The 17,196-nt window shown below is 40.0% G+C and overlaps 1 protein-coding gene across 2 annotated transcripts; it reads left to right on the top strand.

Moving 5' to 3' along the window:
• Positions 1-365: 365 nt before the first annotated feature.
• On the top strand, positions 366-16,389 carry LOC131221293 (uncharacterized). 2 transcript variants are annotated; one of them, XM_058216497.1, is made up of 3 exons: positions 366-854; positions 14,456-14,584; positions 14,697-16,389. In XM_058216497.1, exons 1-3 carry the CDS (start codon positions 459-461, stop codon positions 16,263-16,265), a joined length of 2,094 nt encoding a protein of 697 aa, XP_058072480.1. In that variant the 5' UTR covers positions 366-458; the 3' UTR covers positions 16,266-16,389. The 2 variants fall into 2 exon arrangements, with proteins under 2 accessions (XP_058072480.1, XP_058072479.1); XM_058216496.1 differs by having other exon boundaries at positions 366-866.
• The last annotated feature ends 807 nt before the right edge of the window (positions 16,390-17,196 follow it).

The raw sequence follows: 17,196 nt of genomic DNA, 5'->3' as shown, positions 1-17,196 counted from the left end.
GGCAGCGTACCAAACTTGATACGCAGGCACTCAGAAACCTTACAAGTGGCATGCATGCCTTCCTATGAAACCGAGTAGATTGTGAAACCCCATTGTATCTATAACGTCTGATTTGCGGGGTTCATAGGATTTGTTTGTGAAATAGAAGTACCATTGGACGTTTTTTTATTTTTAATCGTCCAATAAATGTCACCAATTCTATGGTGCGATAATCAAATATGCGTAATTTTTTGTTATGAAAAACTGAGACCCATACAATGGAAAGGCTACTTCGAATTGCTTATATGCCACATAAGCAACTTCTATATGGCCGCGTATCATCCTTCACAGCAGAGTATCAAAGGTTATCTGGATAAAAGACAGGTTTTGCACGTCGCTCTCTGTCCTTCCTGTCGACAAAATCCCTGAAAGCTCTCTCTCTCTCTCTCTCACATGGCTTCAGACTCCCGCCGGAAAGGATGACGGACTCCGCCGAGCGTCACACTCCGGCCATATCCACATCTAAACCTCTGGCCGCATCTCCCAACTCCTCCCTGCGAAATCACCAGAATCCCCACCACTGGAAAATCAGAAACCGAACATTTCCCGCCGCCGAAATCCGTCTGAGGAAGGACTCCTCACGGTCCAGAAAGAGAATCGTTCCGGCAACACCTCGCTTCGGGTGGAAGTTCGACGAAGCAAATCTCTCCGTTCGTAAACTGCCAGCGCCCAGGGAGAGGAAACCTGGCCGGAAAAGGAGGAGCCGAGATGGGGTTAGGGTTTCTGCAAGGAAGCTTGCTGCTGCTCTCTGGCATCTGCAGCTGCCGGAAGCTTCCAGAAGCTTCCGAAGGCAGCGGAAAGGGCCTCCGGAAATAGTAAGGTTTGAGGTGTGGTTTTTAGTGAAAGCTTTAATGAATTCTGTTTTTATTTTGAAATTTTTTACATCTATTATAAGAATTAGTGTCTTCAAAGCAGAAATATACGGAAAGCTCTGAGATCTGCCATCTAATTCAATGTGGTGGTGTTGCCCTGCCGCTATACACGCATCTGTATCTGCCACTCTGACAAATGTTTGCAAGATCAAAGCTGTTCATTCAGTGGGGGCCAATGTGTCGCTGCTCTGGGCCAAGAATCAGCCTGCTCTGCTCAACAAGTGGGGCACATGTGTGTATTTATGCTGGATCACTGACCAACATTTTCTTGACCGTCCATTTGGTTTTGCACAATTGTGGCCCAATTGATGAATGGACTTGGAAATTCATGGTCCAGGGGATCTGACACAATGGGACCCACCTGTTGGGTGGCTTGGATCTCATACATGTTGATCTTGCCGGCGAGTGTGGAGTATTTGACTTGACTATATAGACTTGTGGGATTAGAATGCCTTTTGTTTTTTGAGAATTATGCTTTTTTCAGGTTTATTGTTAAGGGTGCGTTTGGTTGCACTAAATATCATGGAATTTCATGATCGACCAGTCTAAATTGGGGTGAAATTTGGTGCACCAAACACACCCTAACATTTTTTTTTTTTCTTTTTTGAAATATATATTATCAGGACAATTCTGTTTTAATCACATTTTGTTAGATCAGGAGATTTTGTAGTTTTTTTTACCTTTCATTTTAGGTTTGTCCACATTCTCTTAGAGGGCTGCATTCTATTCTGAATTTGATACAATTTATTTACTTGTAGCCAGGCATACGTTGTACATGTGCCATATCTACATCAACGTGGATTGTGCAAATCTGGGGTTCCATTGTGGATGGAGCATGGCCCAAAAATCACACTGTTTAGATTATGTTAACAGTTTTTTGCCATCAAATGGACAGTTAATACAGTGGTCCGTGGTCCAAATTCAAGCTGCAAAATCAGATGATTTAGATTACCTGATCAGTTGGATTTCTGGCCCATGCTCAATTTTCAATAGAGTCCACAATTTGAATGGTTTGATTGACATATAGTTAATGTAATGTGTGCTGTGAATATGTTTTCACAATTTAATAAACTATGGCGAACAAAGAGTTGAGTCACTTTAGATCAAGATGTTGTTCATTCATCACATTTGAATGGTTCTTGTTAGAGTATTGGATATGTGTGTACAGTTGTACATACTATAGATATGGCATGGATGGATATTTATGTATATCTGTTAAGATCTCGTATAAATCCCTACATATTGTCCACCTCTTCTATTTATTCCTGTGATCCTCAATGAAATAAATACGATACAGTTTCCACAATGTAGTCTTTGGTGTATAACATGGTATCAGAGCCCTAATATGTTCCATTGATATTCCCTGTTCATCACCCAACGTCTCCATCAATCCATGCTCTCAAATGCATCTTGGCTGTTCATTTTGAGCATCCATCTTCTCCAAATGATCAAACGTCACTGCCATTGAACATCTTTGATTATTACCACGTGTAATTGCTGATCGAGGCCCTATGTACACCCCCGTCGGAGGTTCCCAACGGAGAATAACATATACATACTCATGTCCAGTGAATTCGGCCTTACACAAGAGCCTAGATCTTACACAAGAACCTATTCGAGTTTGGGTCACAAAATCTACACTTAATCCTATACAAGGAAGGAGTGTGAATGAACTCTACAATTGACAACTTACTTGTCGGATTGAACCCCATTTATAGTGCCTTCGTGAGATGTTTTAGCTTCTCAATTGCTCTCACGATCGTTGAATGCCAATGCTTTAGCTCTTACAATCAACCGCCTTGCATATGATGCCTCGATGAGGTGATCAAGTTGGTGGGAGTTGAGTTGAATTTCCTACAACTAAGGTTTTAGTTGATTCCTGGTAGGAATTCACCTAGATGGGTGTTCTAGAGAATTTAGACAAGGATTTGCCTATATGTTTAGTGTCTAATCTCTAGAACATGAAAGAGATCAAGTTTATCTTTAAAAGGAGCTTGGAATGCTCATTCAAGTTATAAATCACAAGGAAGATGACTTAGATCTCTTTGGTATGAAGTCTAAAAGATGGATATTCAATGGGAAAACACCTAGGCTTCATTTGCACAAAAAATCCATCAAAATGCCTAAGAACTGAATGCCCATTTTATAGAAATCGTGTTGCAACGGCTAGTAGCGGCTCTGTCGATAGTATTGAAAGGGCATTCAATAGGATCCAACTGTCCTTCGATCCCATCAAGAAAATCCAGGAAATTTATGTTTAGTTGCTAGACCGTTTCTTCGATCACATTGAGCTGGTCTTCAATTCTATCAAAATCCATCGACAACCTGTTGATGGGATCAATGACCACTCGAAAACTACTATTTTGGGCTATGTATTTTACAACAACTTTGCTACTCTTTTAACCTATCTTATCTAGTTCCAGTTGGGCTCCTAAGGCTATGAGATGATCAAATAAGGGTTTACCTATTAAGGAACAATCATCTAGACGCCAGGTTGTTTTTGGTCTAAGGTTAGGGTCACCAAGGTACCTCAATTTACCTGTTCTTCACTTCCTTGATGCTTCATGTCCTCTTGTGCTTTCGGTCTTTAGCTTCCAAGGGCTCAACCGACTCACTGACACACTGACCCTCTTGATTGATAAAATAGGTGCACAAATAAGCGCACTAACAATCTCCCCTTGTGTCAATTACATGACAAAAACCTATCCTAGACCTTGTCATGGTCCATACCAATGACAAACTAAAACAACAAAAATATTACATGTCAAATAAAAAGATTTACAACTTGAATACAACAAGACATAAACTTGTATTGCTTCCCCTCAATTGCTCCCCCTATCTCCATCAATTCCCTATCCTATAACAACAAACAAAACCTGCAAAACAGAATTCAACTCGTTTTGGTGGGACTCGATCTCTCCCCACTTTTGTCAGTATTTAACAAAGAGTTAGTTCCATAAATATACCAATTAAGCATAGAAAATGGAAAACTTTATAAGTCATACATTTTCCTATATGCACATATTGATTAGGAAAGATGGTGCATATAACATTAAAACCATGGAGCATGCATATATGGTCATTTAAAAAGATATACCCTTTGAAATAACAATAACTAATGATAGTCTAGCATTAAACATGTGATACTTAAAATTAAGAAACTTTAAAGCTAAACTATCAAAAGAAAATGAGGCTAATAATCCTCAAATTTTCCTACAAGCTCACAAATGAGGCTGAAATCTTCAGATTTACCTATAAGGCTCACTCAATGAAGCTTGAATCCTTAGATTTAATTATTAAGCCCATAAGATCACATATCCAAGGTGTTATGGCATCCCAAATCTCTACGGAGGGAAACCGTAGTGGAGGCCATTAGAATACGTAAGTGTCTAATGTCTTCATCACTAGGGGAGTCTCCTGAATCGAATTTGGACTCCTCTGTATCATCCCATATTGCTGTTATAGCCTTACCTTTAGATCTTAGTTTGTTAGTGCATTCAGAGTAGCATGTCCATAAACTCATAGTTGTGACATTGGATATCTCTAGTCTTTTTGAAGGGTTTACCTATGTGCTTATCAACCGTTGTGGCCTTCTTGTCATAACTCTCCCCTCTACTAAACTTGAGGAATTTCTAAATTTTTTTAACCAATTCCTCATCCTCATCATCATTATCATCTTCAGACTCAATTTTCCTATGTGAGTGCCTATGTGAAGATTTAAGGACAATGAATTTCTTTTTGCTAGAGGGGATCTTAAAGTGTAGTTCATATATTTGTAGGTAACTTATAAATTCTTCTACTTTCATCTTATCTATATTTCTACACTATTCTATAGAGGTTACTTTGGGAGTGAACCTATTTGGAAGGGATCTAAGTATTTTTTTACATATACGTTCTTCCAGGATTCTCTCACCTGAACCTCACTTATAGTTGCAAATATCGTTCAATTTACTATAGAATTCCATGAAAGTTTCAAACTCTTCCATTTTAATGTTTTCAAAATTGGTCATTAAGAGCTGAACTTGGAGCACTTTACAGTGCTAGTTCCCTCGTGGGTGCTTTCCAACGTGTCCCACACTTCCTTACCCATTTTGCATATACATGTGTTTAAATTCATCGGGAGAAACCACGCAGTAAATTGCATTAAGAGCTTTAGCATCATCAATATACCTAGCTCTCTTATCTGCACCCCATTTGGATTGATCTTTGGGAGTGTTAATGGTTCTACCAATAACTACAACTTGTTCTACGGGCATAGTCCATCTTTGCTCGACAATAGCACAAACCATAAGATCAAGGGATCTCAAAAATACCCTCATCCTAGCCTTCCAATAGGTGTAATTAGACCCATCAAAATAAAGTGGTCGTGTGATGGCATTCCTTTCATGGGTAGACATAATTCTAAAGCTCCTTTAGATCTCATTCTAGGTTGTTACGCCCTTAAAGAGCAACCCTCTCTAATACCAATTGAAATTGCATGGATTGTCTCCCACGATGCGTGTGGAAGCTTGGCGGATTTTAGAATTATGGCTAAGGCCTGGGGGGGTTGAATAGGACTACTTTAAAATTCTTGCCTAATTAAAACAATTTACCAATTAAACTTGATAAGGCAATTTAAAAGTAAGGCTTTTAAGCCAAATTGGTTCCAATCACCGACTACAAATGATGCAACAATAAACAACTAGTTTATAGAGATAGTGAGCTTGTGTGTGCTTACAACTTAAATGCCAATCATACAATCCAATTCAAGCATTCATATAGTTTAATTAATCAGACGCATAAGCATGAATATAATTATGCTTAAATGACAATCACAAACACAAGCATATATAGTGGTTCGATTTCTCTACTCGACTATCGGCGGACGCGCTCTCCTCGAGTGTATCAGTATTCACTATCTTAGGAGTTTTCAGTAGGTTCACCCTTAACCTTTATAGCCCTACACAATGACCTAAATGCACGTACACTCTTGTGCCGGAGGAATACGTTTCTACCCGTATCGGTGGCTCCCGCAAGAGACTTTAGTTGGTTTTCTATCGGTTAACCAACAACCACTAGAGGTCCTAATCCAAGGCACTGTGTACACTCCTGCCAGAGGCTCCTCATGGAGATTAACATGTACACACTTGTGTCTGGTGAATTCGGTCCTACACAAGAGCCTAGTTCCTATACAAAAACCTATTCAAGTTTGTGTCACAAACTCTACACTCAATCCTACACAAGGAAAGAGTGTGAGTGGACTTTACAATTAACAACTTGTTGGATTGAGCCCTTTTGTTGTGCTTTCTTGAGATGTTTTTTCAATTCTCTCCCGTGCTTAAATCGGCTTCTCAATTGCTCCCATGATCGTTGAATGCCAATACTTCAATTCCTATGATCAACCGCCTTGCATATGATGCCTCAATGAGGTGATCAAGGTGGTGGAAGTTGGGTTGAATTTCCTATAACTAAGGTTTTAGTTAATTCCTAGTAGGGATTCACCTGATGGGTGTTTTAGAGAATTTAGATAAAGATTTGCTTATAGGTTTAGTGTCTAATTTCTAGAACATGAAGGAGATCAAGTTCATCTTCAAAGGGAGCTTGAAATGCTCATTCAAGTGATAAATCACAAGGAAGATGATTTAGATTTCTTTGGTATGATGTCTAGAAGATGGGTATTTAATGAGAAAACGCCTAGGCTTCATTTGCACAAAAAATCTATCCAAATGTCCAAGAACTGAATGCCCATTTTATATAAATAGTATTGCAACGGCTATAAAATGGCTAGTTAACGGCTCTGTTGATAAGATTGAAAGGGCCTTCGATAGGATCGAACTGTCCCTCAATCCCATCAAGAAAATCCAGAAATTTTTTGTTTAGTTGTTGGATTATTTATTCGATCGGATCGATGACCACTCGAAAACTTTTGTTTTGGGCTATGTATTTTACAACAGCTTTGCACATCTTTTAACCCATCTTATCAAGTTCCAATTGGGATCCGGAGGCTATGGGATGATCAAATAAGGGTTTACTTATTAAGGAACGATCATCTAGAAGTTAGGTTGTTTTGGGTCTTAAGGTTAGGGTCACCAAGGTGCCTCAATTTACTTGTTCTTCACTTCCTTGATGCTTTATGTCATCTTATGTCTTCGGTCTTTAGCTTCCAAGGATTTAACTAACTCACTGACGCACAGGCCTAGGTGATTGACAAAATATGTGCACAAATATGTGCATTAACAATCTCATCATTGCTTATGCCCGAAGCTGCAACCACATTTGCCACATGCTAGGACCCTACATTGGCTTGATTCGCTACCCTATTTACAACAATCATTTCAGTGCACCTCAGCTTCTCCTTAGGTCAAAAATAGGAAATAAAGTTTGGATTTAGGCCCATCGTAGGTCTTCGCTTGATTCTCATAGCCAGCTCTCTCGTGCCCATCCTTGCTCATCGTTTTTTGTGCCGAGCTTTCCATTTCAATTCATCGTTTCATTCTTATTAAGCTATTGTTATTTGTTGTGAGTGTAGTTCACTCACAAATTATGTTGAGTTACATGTGTCTTCACATGCATGTTATGGGTGGCCTCCCCTCTCGAATTTTGTTGAGTAACATTGCACCTGTGTCTTTGAGAGGATTTTGTATGCGAATGGCTGTTTGGTGGCTTGATGTTTGTCAAGTTTGGATGGCCTGCTATTTGAAGAGAAGCTTTAACGGTCAATGAAAGCTCAATCTACTGACAAGGAATAAACACTTGAAGATTTAGTATCCAAACATGTTGTGTGAGGGGGAGTGGTGGCCTATGCTAATCATTATCGTTTTCTTCGTATGTGTTCCAAGCTGGGCATGATTGATATCCATGTTCTAGCTTGAGAGTGAGTATTAGAGTATAGGATATGTATGTACAATTGTGTATACGATAGATATTTTATGGATGGATTTATGTACATCTGTAAAGATCTCCCACCTCTTTTATATATTCTTGTCATTCTCAATGAAACGAACACGATACAATTTTCATAATTTACTCTTTGGTGCATAACAATTCTACAAAATTTTAAAAATGGTTCTAACAAATTAACAATTTTGGTCGACATAAGTTCCTTGTTCTGTTTCGAAAAAGAAAAAGTGGGGCCACCTGTATAGGATGATTTTCTTAATGAAGTCTCTGTTAATTTGGGCCGACCATTGTGTATTAATTGAGTAGTGATCTGTAACTATGCAATCAGCACTATGACCCAAAGTCTTCAAGAATAAGGACTAAGGAACAACATAATTTGACCCAAGAAAGGAAAGGGAGAGAAAAGAATAGATTATCAAACGTTCAATTTGTTTTGATGCACATTTTCAGAATTCTATATCAATATGTTATTCTGACCAACATCCTGTAATGGCGAGGCATACCAATTGATTTTTCACAATTGTAGATCCCTGCCATCAAAGATAAGTTTGGTTTTGTTTTGTGGAGGTGATTTTTGGACCAAGAGAAACAAGGTATTCAATAATGGTAACAGTTGTCATAATGACTAGTATTATGGCCATTACAGTAGTTGTAATGACCATTACAGATCCGTAAAGGTCAATTTTTTCTTAGAGGAAGAAAATATATTGGCCTAGTATTGGCCCCATAACAGCCATAACGGCAATTACAGGGCCTTTACGGGCCTTTTTTTTTTTTCTTCCCAGAATGGCCATTACAACCTTGTATCGCATAACAACCCCCACTGTTTTACCATTACAATGTATGTAATGGCCATTATCTAACTGTTTTTTAATTTCCATGAAGAGAAGTCCCACCTTTACAATTCCAACTACACAAGGGAAATCAGCCAATAGATGGTCGGGATTGTTCAGTGGAGGGATTTTGGTCCATCACTAGTACTTAGTAGGGCCGACCAGATGAAAGCCAGGAACCACCTTTATGGACTGCCTCCATGTTGGAAATGACATTAATTCAGGCTGTTCATATGCCTAATCTGAAATTTGATGTCTGGTTTGTTCAGTGAAGGTGTTTTCGATCCTAGAGAAGTCCTATCAGTACAATTCTAACCATGCAAGGGAAGTCTTCTGAATCGATGGATGGCTGGGATTGCTCAGTGGAGATGATATTGGTCCAATGCTTTTATTTGTTTGGGTCCACTAGACCAAAGTCTGGCACCACCTATATGAACTGCCATTTGCATTGGAAATGATATGATTCAGGCTGTTGATTGTATAATACCTAATTTGAAATATGAGAAGTCTGGGTTTGGTCAGAGGTTATTTTTGGTCCAATAGAAGTTCCACCTGTATGATTCTAACTATGCCATAGAAATCCGCTAATAGGTGGCTGGGATTCTAACTATGCCACAGAAATCCGCTAATAGGTGGCTGGGATTCTAACTATGCCACAGAAATCCGCTAATAGGTGGCTGGGATTCTAACTATGCCATAGAAATCCGCTAATAGGTGGCTGGGTTTGTGATGGGGACATCACGCGCATATGCGCACTCACTAGTTAGAAAACGGAGTTTTGATTCAAGAGAGTGGGCTTGATAGCCAAGAAAAGCCCATCATGGGATCTCATGATCGTGGCCCACTAGTTGGATTGATTTCATATTTTAGGTTTTGCTTATTTATGGTATTTAGAACATCGTGAATGCTTTAGATTTCTTTGATTGATTTTTATTTTAGTTTACTTCATCGCCAAGTAATAGGTTGCGCACATGGCGCGAGTTTTGGGGTATAGGGTTTTCCCTATAAATAGGCACCCCTTGTAGTTCTTTTGATTGATTGAAGATTAATAAAAATTCTGTGTTTTCCTACTCTCTGAGTTGTGAAGCCTAATTAGGTGCGAAGCCCTCCCTTCATCGAAGGATTAACTACCATGGTGTGAAGCCACATCTATCCCGATTCACCCCCATCCATCGCCATCTTTACTATCCATTTTCTACCATCCTTTCTTCTCATCTCACCCCATCATCTACACTTTGAATCAATCATCTATTACAGCAATTCTCCTCTCCACAATAGAATTTCAGAATTTGGCCCTACAGGAGGGCTGAAACTTTGGCGGAGCACCACGTACAAACCGTATATCGGATCGAGCTGAGATTTGGGAGTTTTGGAGTCCATCCTTGGCTGACCACGGCTAAGGTAGCTTTTTTTGAATAGTGGGCCCCACACACGTGCGGCCGGGATCACACGCACGTGCGTCTGGGCCATTGTTGTTGTCCACTCATGCGGTACTTCTCTGGTTCGTTTCTCTCATTTCTTTCACTCTACTTTCACCCAAACTCCCTAAACCTAACCTTAAATTACTCAAATCTCTAATTTTATGCCCCTTTTCTTACCCTAGGGTTATCTGAATTGGAATTTCTAAATCCCTTGGATTAGAGACTAATTACTATGCATGTGTGGATGTTTATTTCTTATCTTTGAGTATCGTTTGGTTCATAATTTTTATTGATCCAGCCTTATCGTGTGTAGGCCTGGACCCGCATAGATTCCCCTTAATTGAATGTTTGAACTTTCATGTGGGATAGAATTTGTGTAATTGTTTCTAAACTAACGTGATCTTAAGCCTGAAATCTCGCATATCATATTTAATTTTCATGTCCTGCATTAAATTTGGTATCAGAGCTTAGGGTTCTTATAGGGGAATGCATTACATGTTTAGGGTTTAGTTGTTTATGTCCATTATGCATATATTCTCATCATATATGGCTGTTTAGAGGTCCATAAACCCTGACATAAGCTGCTGAAATTTTCTGTTATACCCTTATTTGAATTATTTTAGCAATTAACTTAGCTTTCTATTTCTAGGTTTAGAAACTTTCTTTTTCTGTTTTTTAGAAACTAATTTTTTAGAAACTTTCTTAATCTGTTTTTAGAAACTAATTTCCTTTCCTTTTTCTTTTTTAGAAACTAGTTTACTTTCCTTTTTCTTTTTTAGAAACTAGTTTACTTTCCTTTTTCTTTTTTAGAAACTAACTTACTTTATACTTTTAAAAACTTTCTTTTTTCTTTTTTTAGAAACTAGGTTGTTTTTTTTTCTTGAAACTTTCCTAATTTGTTTTTTTTTTTTTTTTTTAAAGAAACTTTCCTAATTTGTTTTTAGAAACTTTCCTAATTTGTTTTTAGAAACTTTCCTTTTTCGTTTTAGAAACTAGGTTGCTTTTTTTAGAAACTTTCCTAATTTGTTTTTTTTAGAAACTTTCCTAGTTTGTTTTCTAGGAACTTTCCTTCTTTTTTTTTTTGTTTTGTTTTTAGAAACTAGGTTGCTTTTCTTTAGAAACTTTCCTAATTTTTTTTATTTTTTTATTTTAGAAACTTTCCTAATTTTTTTTTAATTTTATTTTATAGAAACTTTCCTAATTTGTTTATTTTATTTTATTTATTTTTATTTTTATAGAAACTTTCCTGACTTGTTTTAAAAACTTTCCTTTTTCGTTTTTAGAAACTAGGTTGTTTCTTATAAATTTCTTTTAAAAAATAAAAATAAAATAAACTTTCTTATATTTTGACAACTATATTGCTGAATTTTGGTTGGCACCCTACACTAAATATGAAACAATTGCAAGAGTCACTAAACAAGCTGTCCCAGAAGTTAAAGTCTTTGATTAAGCGCTTGGATATAAACCAATGCTTTGAACAACTTGATGTGCGCATTGCCTAACTAGGGACCTCCGCTGGGACAAACCTCACCATTGGGGTGGATGTCCAATTTCAAGTAGGTGGTCAGGAAGATAGACCAATGAATGGAGTTGGCTAAGGAATCAGTTATGGGCGTGCACCCGTGCACCCACCCCATGAGGGACATCAAGACCACTATTTTGAGGGGTATAACATGTGCGGCCTTGTGCCTGGAGAGAGTTCACCAGAGTCTAGTGTAGAGTTACCTGCTGAGGTCATTCCGGTAGTGGATGAGTTTTGTGATGTTTGTCCTGATAATCTACCGGATGAGTCTCCCCCTAGGAGGGATATATAACACATCAGAATATGGGACATTGTAATACCTACAGCCGAGTTTACGTTGAATAGTTCTGTCGATAGGTCCACAGGTCTAAGTCCTTGTGAAGTCGTTACTGGTATAAACCTAGAAAACCTATTGATCTTATCCCCATGTCACTGTCCCATAGGCTGTCAGAGTCTGCAGAGTCTTTTGTGCATCACATTCATTCATGGCATCAAGAAATCAGGTGGAAGATCATAACTAGTAATGAACATTGCACATTTTTTGCAGACCAGCATAAACGTTTCAAAGGATTCAATGTTGGGGATTCCGTGATGGTCTGCATCAGTCCCGAGTGGTACCCTCCGAGGGCCGTTCGTAAGTCACACGCGCGTAGCGCTGGACCCTTTAAAATTATAAAACGAAACGGTCTCAATGTGTATGAGGTAGATCTTCCACCTTCCATGGGAATTAGTTTCACATCCGATATGGAGGATTTAGTTACTTTCAGGGGGCACTGATACTTTGTCCAGTTCTTCGCTCACCCATCTTGATTCCCCATATTTATCCCTTGAACCATGACCCCTTCCCGACCCATTTTTCCAGCCTCTACTTCTCATACATACTCTTCCTGACATTTCTTCTTAGCCTCTACCTCCCATACCTACCTTTCCCGACCCATTTTTTCAGCCTCTACGTCCCATACCTACCCGTCCCGACCCATTTTCTCAGCCTTTACGTCCCATACCTACTCTTCTTGACCTTTCTTCCCAACCTCTACCTCTCAGACCTACCCTTCCCAACTCATTTTCCCAGCCTCTACGTCTCATACCTACCCGTCCCGACCCATTTTCCCAGCCTCTACCTCCCATACCTACTCGTCCCGACCCATCTTCCCAGCCTTTACCTCTCAAACCTATCCTTCCTGACCCATTTTCCCAGCCTCTACCTTCCATACCTAACCGTCACACACCCAAAAAGGAAATAGAGGATATTCTGGACCATCAGATAGTTTCATTTTCGGACAGCGGGTTTCAGAAGTACTTGGTTAAATGGAAGTCACGCCCAGCTTCAGACAGCACGTGGCTCACTGAGGAGGAGCTTTAGAAACTTGATCCTGACATCCTGGAGCGGTTCAGGAGTTTTATTTCACCAGTGGCGAAATCTTTGCAACCGGGGAGAATTGATGGGGACATCACGCGCACATGCACACTCACGCCGCCTCCCTACGCACGTACGCCAGAAGAAGGAGGGCCTCACCGTTGATATGGATCGATGACGACGTTCAGGGAGGGCCTCCTAGTTAGAAGACGGAGTTTTGGTTCAAGAGAGTGGGCTCGATAGCCAAGAAAAGCCCAACATGGGATCTCATGATCGTGGCCCACTAGTCGAATTGATTTCATATTTTAGGTTTTGCTTATTTATGTTATTTAGAACATTGTGAACGCTTTAGATTTTTTTGATTGGTTTTTATTTTAGTTTACTTCATCGCCAAGTAATAGGTTGCGCACATGGCGCGAGTTTTGGGTATAAGGTTTTCCTTATAAATAAGCACCCCTTGTAGTTCTTTTGATTGATTGAAGATTAATAAAAATTCTGTGTTTTCCTACTTTTTGAGTTGTGAAGCCCAATTGGGTGCGAAGCCTTCCCTTCATTGTAGGGTTAACCACCGTGGTTCGAAGCCACATTTATGCCGATTTGCCCCCATCCATCGCCACCTCTACTACCCATCTTCGACCATCCTTTCTTCTCATCTCACCTCATCATCTACACTTCAAATCAATCATCTATTGCAACAATTCTCCTCCCCACAACAGAATTTCAGAATCTGGCCCTACAGGAGGGCTGAAACTTCGGTGGAGTACCACGCACAAACCGTATATCGGATCAAGCTGAGATTTGGGGTTTTGGAGTCCATCCCTGGCCGACCAGGGCAAAGGTGGCCTTTTTCTGAATAGTGGGCCTCACACACATGCGGCTGGAATCACATGCACGTGCATCTGGGCCATTGTTGTTGTCCACGCGTGCGGTACTTCTCTGGTTCGTCTCTCTCCTCTCTTTAACTCCGCTGTCACCTAAAACCCCTAAACCTAACCCTAAATTACTCAAATCTCTAATTTTATGCCCCTTTTCTTACCCTAGGGTTCCTCGAATTGGAATTTCTGAATCCCTTGGATTAGGGACTGATTACTATGCATGTGCGGATGATTATTTCTTATCTTTGAGTATCGTTTGATTCATAATTTTTATTGATCCAGCCCTATCGTGTGTAGGCCTGGACCCGCATAGATTCCCCATAATTGAATGTTTGGACTTTCATGTGGGATATGGAATTTGTGTAATTGTTTCTGAACTAACGTAATCTTAAGCCTGAAATCTTGCATATCATATTTAATTTTCATGTCCTACATCAGTTTGTTCAGTGGAGGTGATTTTGGTCCATTGCTGTCCTTGGTGGGGCTCACCAGATGAAAGTGGGCCCCACCTGTACATAATGCTACTTGCATTGGAAATGAAACTAATCCAGGGCACGCATTAGATAATACCTAATCTGACTAAAAAGAATTTAATTTACTGATATTGTGAAATAAATTGGTACTCTTTGCTCATTGTTTTGTTCTTCTTTGTCACAGCCTGCAGTTGGGCATGTACAAGTTCCACATAACGGCAATCCCAATAAGGCAGATTTTGATTTAGGACCACATGCTCAGTTTTGGAGTTCTTTTTCCATCCCACATCTGAAGAATGGTTTCTTTTCTAAGGTACATGTCGTCCTTTTTCAGTTTATATGAATGCTTGTTCATAGAAAGCACATACTTGTTTTGATATTTTTCCTGATCTGATCATGGTTGCATTTGTCTTTTTGACATTTAGCTCCAACCTTCCATGCAAATCTCCAATTCTTCAATGGAGAGGGCAACAAAATGGGACCCAGGATGCTCAATTACAATGGATAACATTTACAGGTTCCGTAATCACTTCAATACTCTGGAACACCAACAAATCAGTTCGATTTCAGTCATTTCCACACTGCAGGCAGAAATCAAGCAGTCCAGGGCCCACATTCACGAGCTCAAGACTGAGTGCCGATCTTCCAACAAGAAACTCAAGAGCTTCGTGAGGAAGCTCACCGAGGAAAAGGCCTCATGGCGCAGGAAAGAACATGAGAAATTACGTGCGGTAATTGATGGTGTGAAGAATGACTTGAATAAAGAGAGGAAGATCTGTGAACGGATGGAAATCTTGAACAACAAGTTGGTTGGTGACATTGCTGAGGCCAAGCTATGTGCGAAGCGGTTCTTGCAAGACTATGAGAAAGAGAAAAAAGCTAGAGAAATCTTGGACGAGGTGTGTGATGAGCTGGCAAATGAGATTGGAGAGGACAAAGCAGAAGTTGAAGCGCTGAAGCGGGAATCCTTGGCGATCTGCGAGGAAGTGGAAGAAGAGAGGAAGATGCTGCAGATGGCAGAGGTTTGGCGTGAAGAGAGGGTTCAGATGAAGTTGATTGAGGCAAAACTGGCACTTGAAGAGAAGTACTATGAGTTGAGCAGACTAATAGCTGATGTTGGTACCTTTCTAAGTTCGAGAAGTCCTACCTCAGATGTGGTTGACATGAGGAAAGATGAGTTGCCTGGAAATATTGCCAACTCGGTAGTGATCAAAGACATTGAGGAACTCTCATATCAACCTCGTAGGACTTTGGAGGACATTGTCTCTGTGTATGAAGATCTCCATTCTGGTGAACCTAATGAGAGAGACATCGAGCCATGCTGTGGCTACACTCCCACAAGTGATTCCTCCAAAATCCATATTGAGAATCCTGAGATTGATGATCTTAATGAAAGCCGTGTGCCGAGATCTAAGAATAGGAGTGTAGATAGAAATGGGGATGTAGAAGATGGTAGCAGCTGGGAAACTGCGAACCATGGTGAGCAGCACGGCCATGGTATTTCACGTGATGGAAGCAACCTTTCTGTTAGTGGGCTGCATAAAGAGAGGAATGCTTTGGGAAGTGGGACAGAGTGGGGAGAAGATGCAGATTACGACCTGATAAATAGGGAAATCAGTGAAGTTTATGGTGTATCAACAAGGAAATCTAGGAAGAAGGCATCATCAATATTGAGGCTTTGGAAACCTTACCAACATAATAGTGATAACTACAAGATGTTCTCAGTTGAAGCGATGGACAGAAGGCTTTCAAATGGAAGGATTTCTAGTGGGGCTGCATCAGACAGGGGGTCGGCTCAAGTGGGCATCAACCCTTGGAGTTTGGGGCACTGGAGCTCACCTGATTCGGGGAATCCTCACATAAAACAAGGGATGAAAGGGTGCATTGAATGGCCACGGGGGATCCAGAAGAGTAGCTTGAAGTCGAAGCTTTCTGAGGCAAGGGTGGAAAGCCAAAAAATTCAGGTGCACCATATCCTTAAACAGAATACTTGAATATGCTAGAATTTTTTTTGGGAATACTACCTCCTGCATGCTCATTCAATGTATCTATGATTGGAACCATTTAGAATAACATGTGGGAGAATCAGTTTCATTGGTATTAAGCTGCCTTTTGTTTTGTTGGCCTCTCTATTACTGGGGTAACTTCCATCTTCAATGGGGCAGGTTTTCTAGATGGTTGCTGAGAAATTGTTGTTAAACAACAATGTTAGTGTATCCAGTTCCTTATTCGAGTGTATCATTTCAGGTAGGAATCTTTTGCATCAATCTCGCCAAACACTCACTATTATCTAGTTTGAACATATTTGTTATGTTCCCTAGAATAGTGATTTTCTGACCTTGACTAAACCCAAAAGCATATCTCCTCACTCACCTCTTGACATAGCTACACTGCCTCTGCCAGTGTTGAACATAAGAATGTGCATCAGGTGGGCCTAAACATGTAGTTGGGATGGTGCAAAAGTAATGCTGGTCTACTCAACAGATGGGCTAGACATGTATAAAACATCAATTAGCATTTTTATTTGTTTCTAAAATTGTGCATGGTCTATATTCAACATATACACAGATACTCTACCTTATGAATGGATGACCTGATTTTTTGACTGCTTCATTTATATTGAGGGGTCCAATTGATGCATAGCTATGATTTCCTCATTCAGTTGATACCTGTCGTCAGCAACCATCATCATCTGCTGATGATTGGAGTTGATATCAGCCATTGGTTTACTCTGGATACAATTGAGAATCTGATGCCACTCTACATATAGAAGAGTAACAGGATCCAACGATTGGACCGTCATTGCTTTTCTGTATCTTGAACTCTCGTGTTGCACCCTATGAAACTTACAGTGATTCGCGCCCGATGCCAACCATGGGGCTTACATGCGCTGAAAATTGGGCTGTTTGCTGTTAGTTTTCGAGG

Source organism: Magnolia sinica, chromosome 12, assembly GCF_029962835.1.
Source record: "Magnolia sinica isolate HGM2019 chromosome 12, MsV1, whole genome shotgun sequence".
Lineage (NCBI taxonomy): Eukaryota > Viridiplantae > Streptophyta > Magnoliopsida > Magnoliales > Magnoliaceae > Magnolia > Magnolia sinica.
The sequence above is the reverse complement of the archived record's forward strand: the minus strand, read 5'-3'. Positions and strand labels throughout refer to the sequence as shown.

Excerpts from the sequence above, each read along its gene's own strand:
- LOC131221293 (XM_058216496.1), top strand. The coding sequence starts at position 459 with ATGACGGACTCCGCCGAGCGTCACACTCCGGCCATATCCACATCTAAA. Across the intron at positions 867-14,455 it reads CGGAAATAGTAAGGTTTGAG|CCTGCAGTTGGGCATGTACA; the intron begins GTGTGGTTTTTA and ends TCTTTGTCACAG. Across the intron at positions 14,585-14,696 it reads AGAATGGTTTCTTTTCTAAG|CTCCAACCTTCCATGCAAAT; the intron begins GTACATGTCGTC and ends TTTGACATTTAG.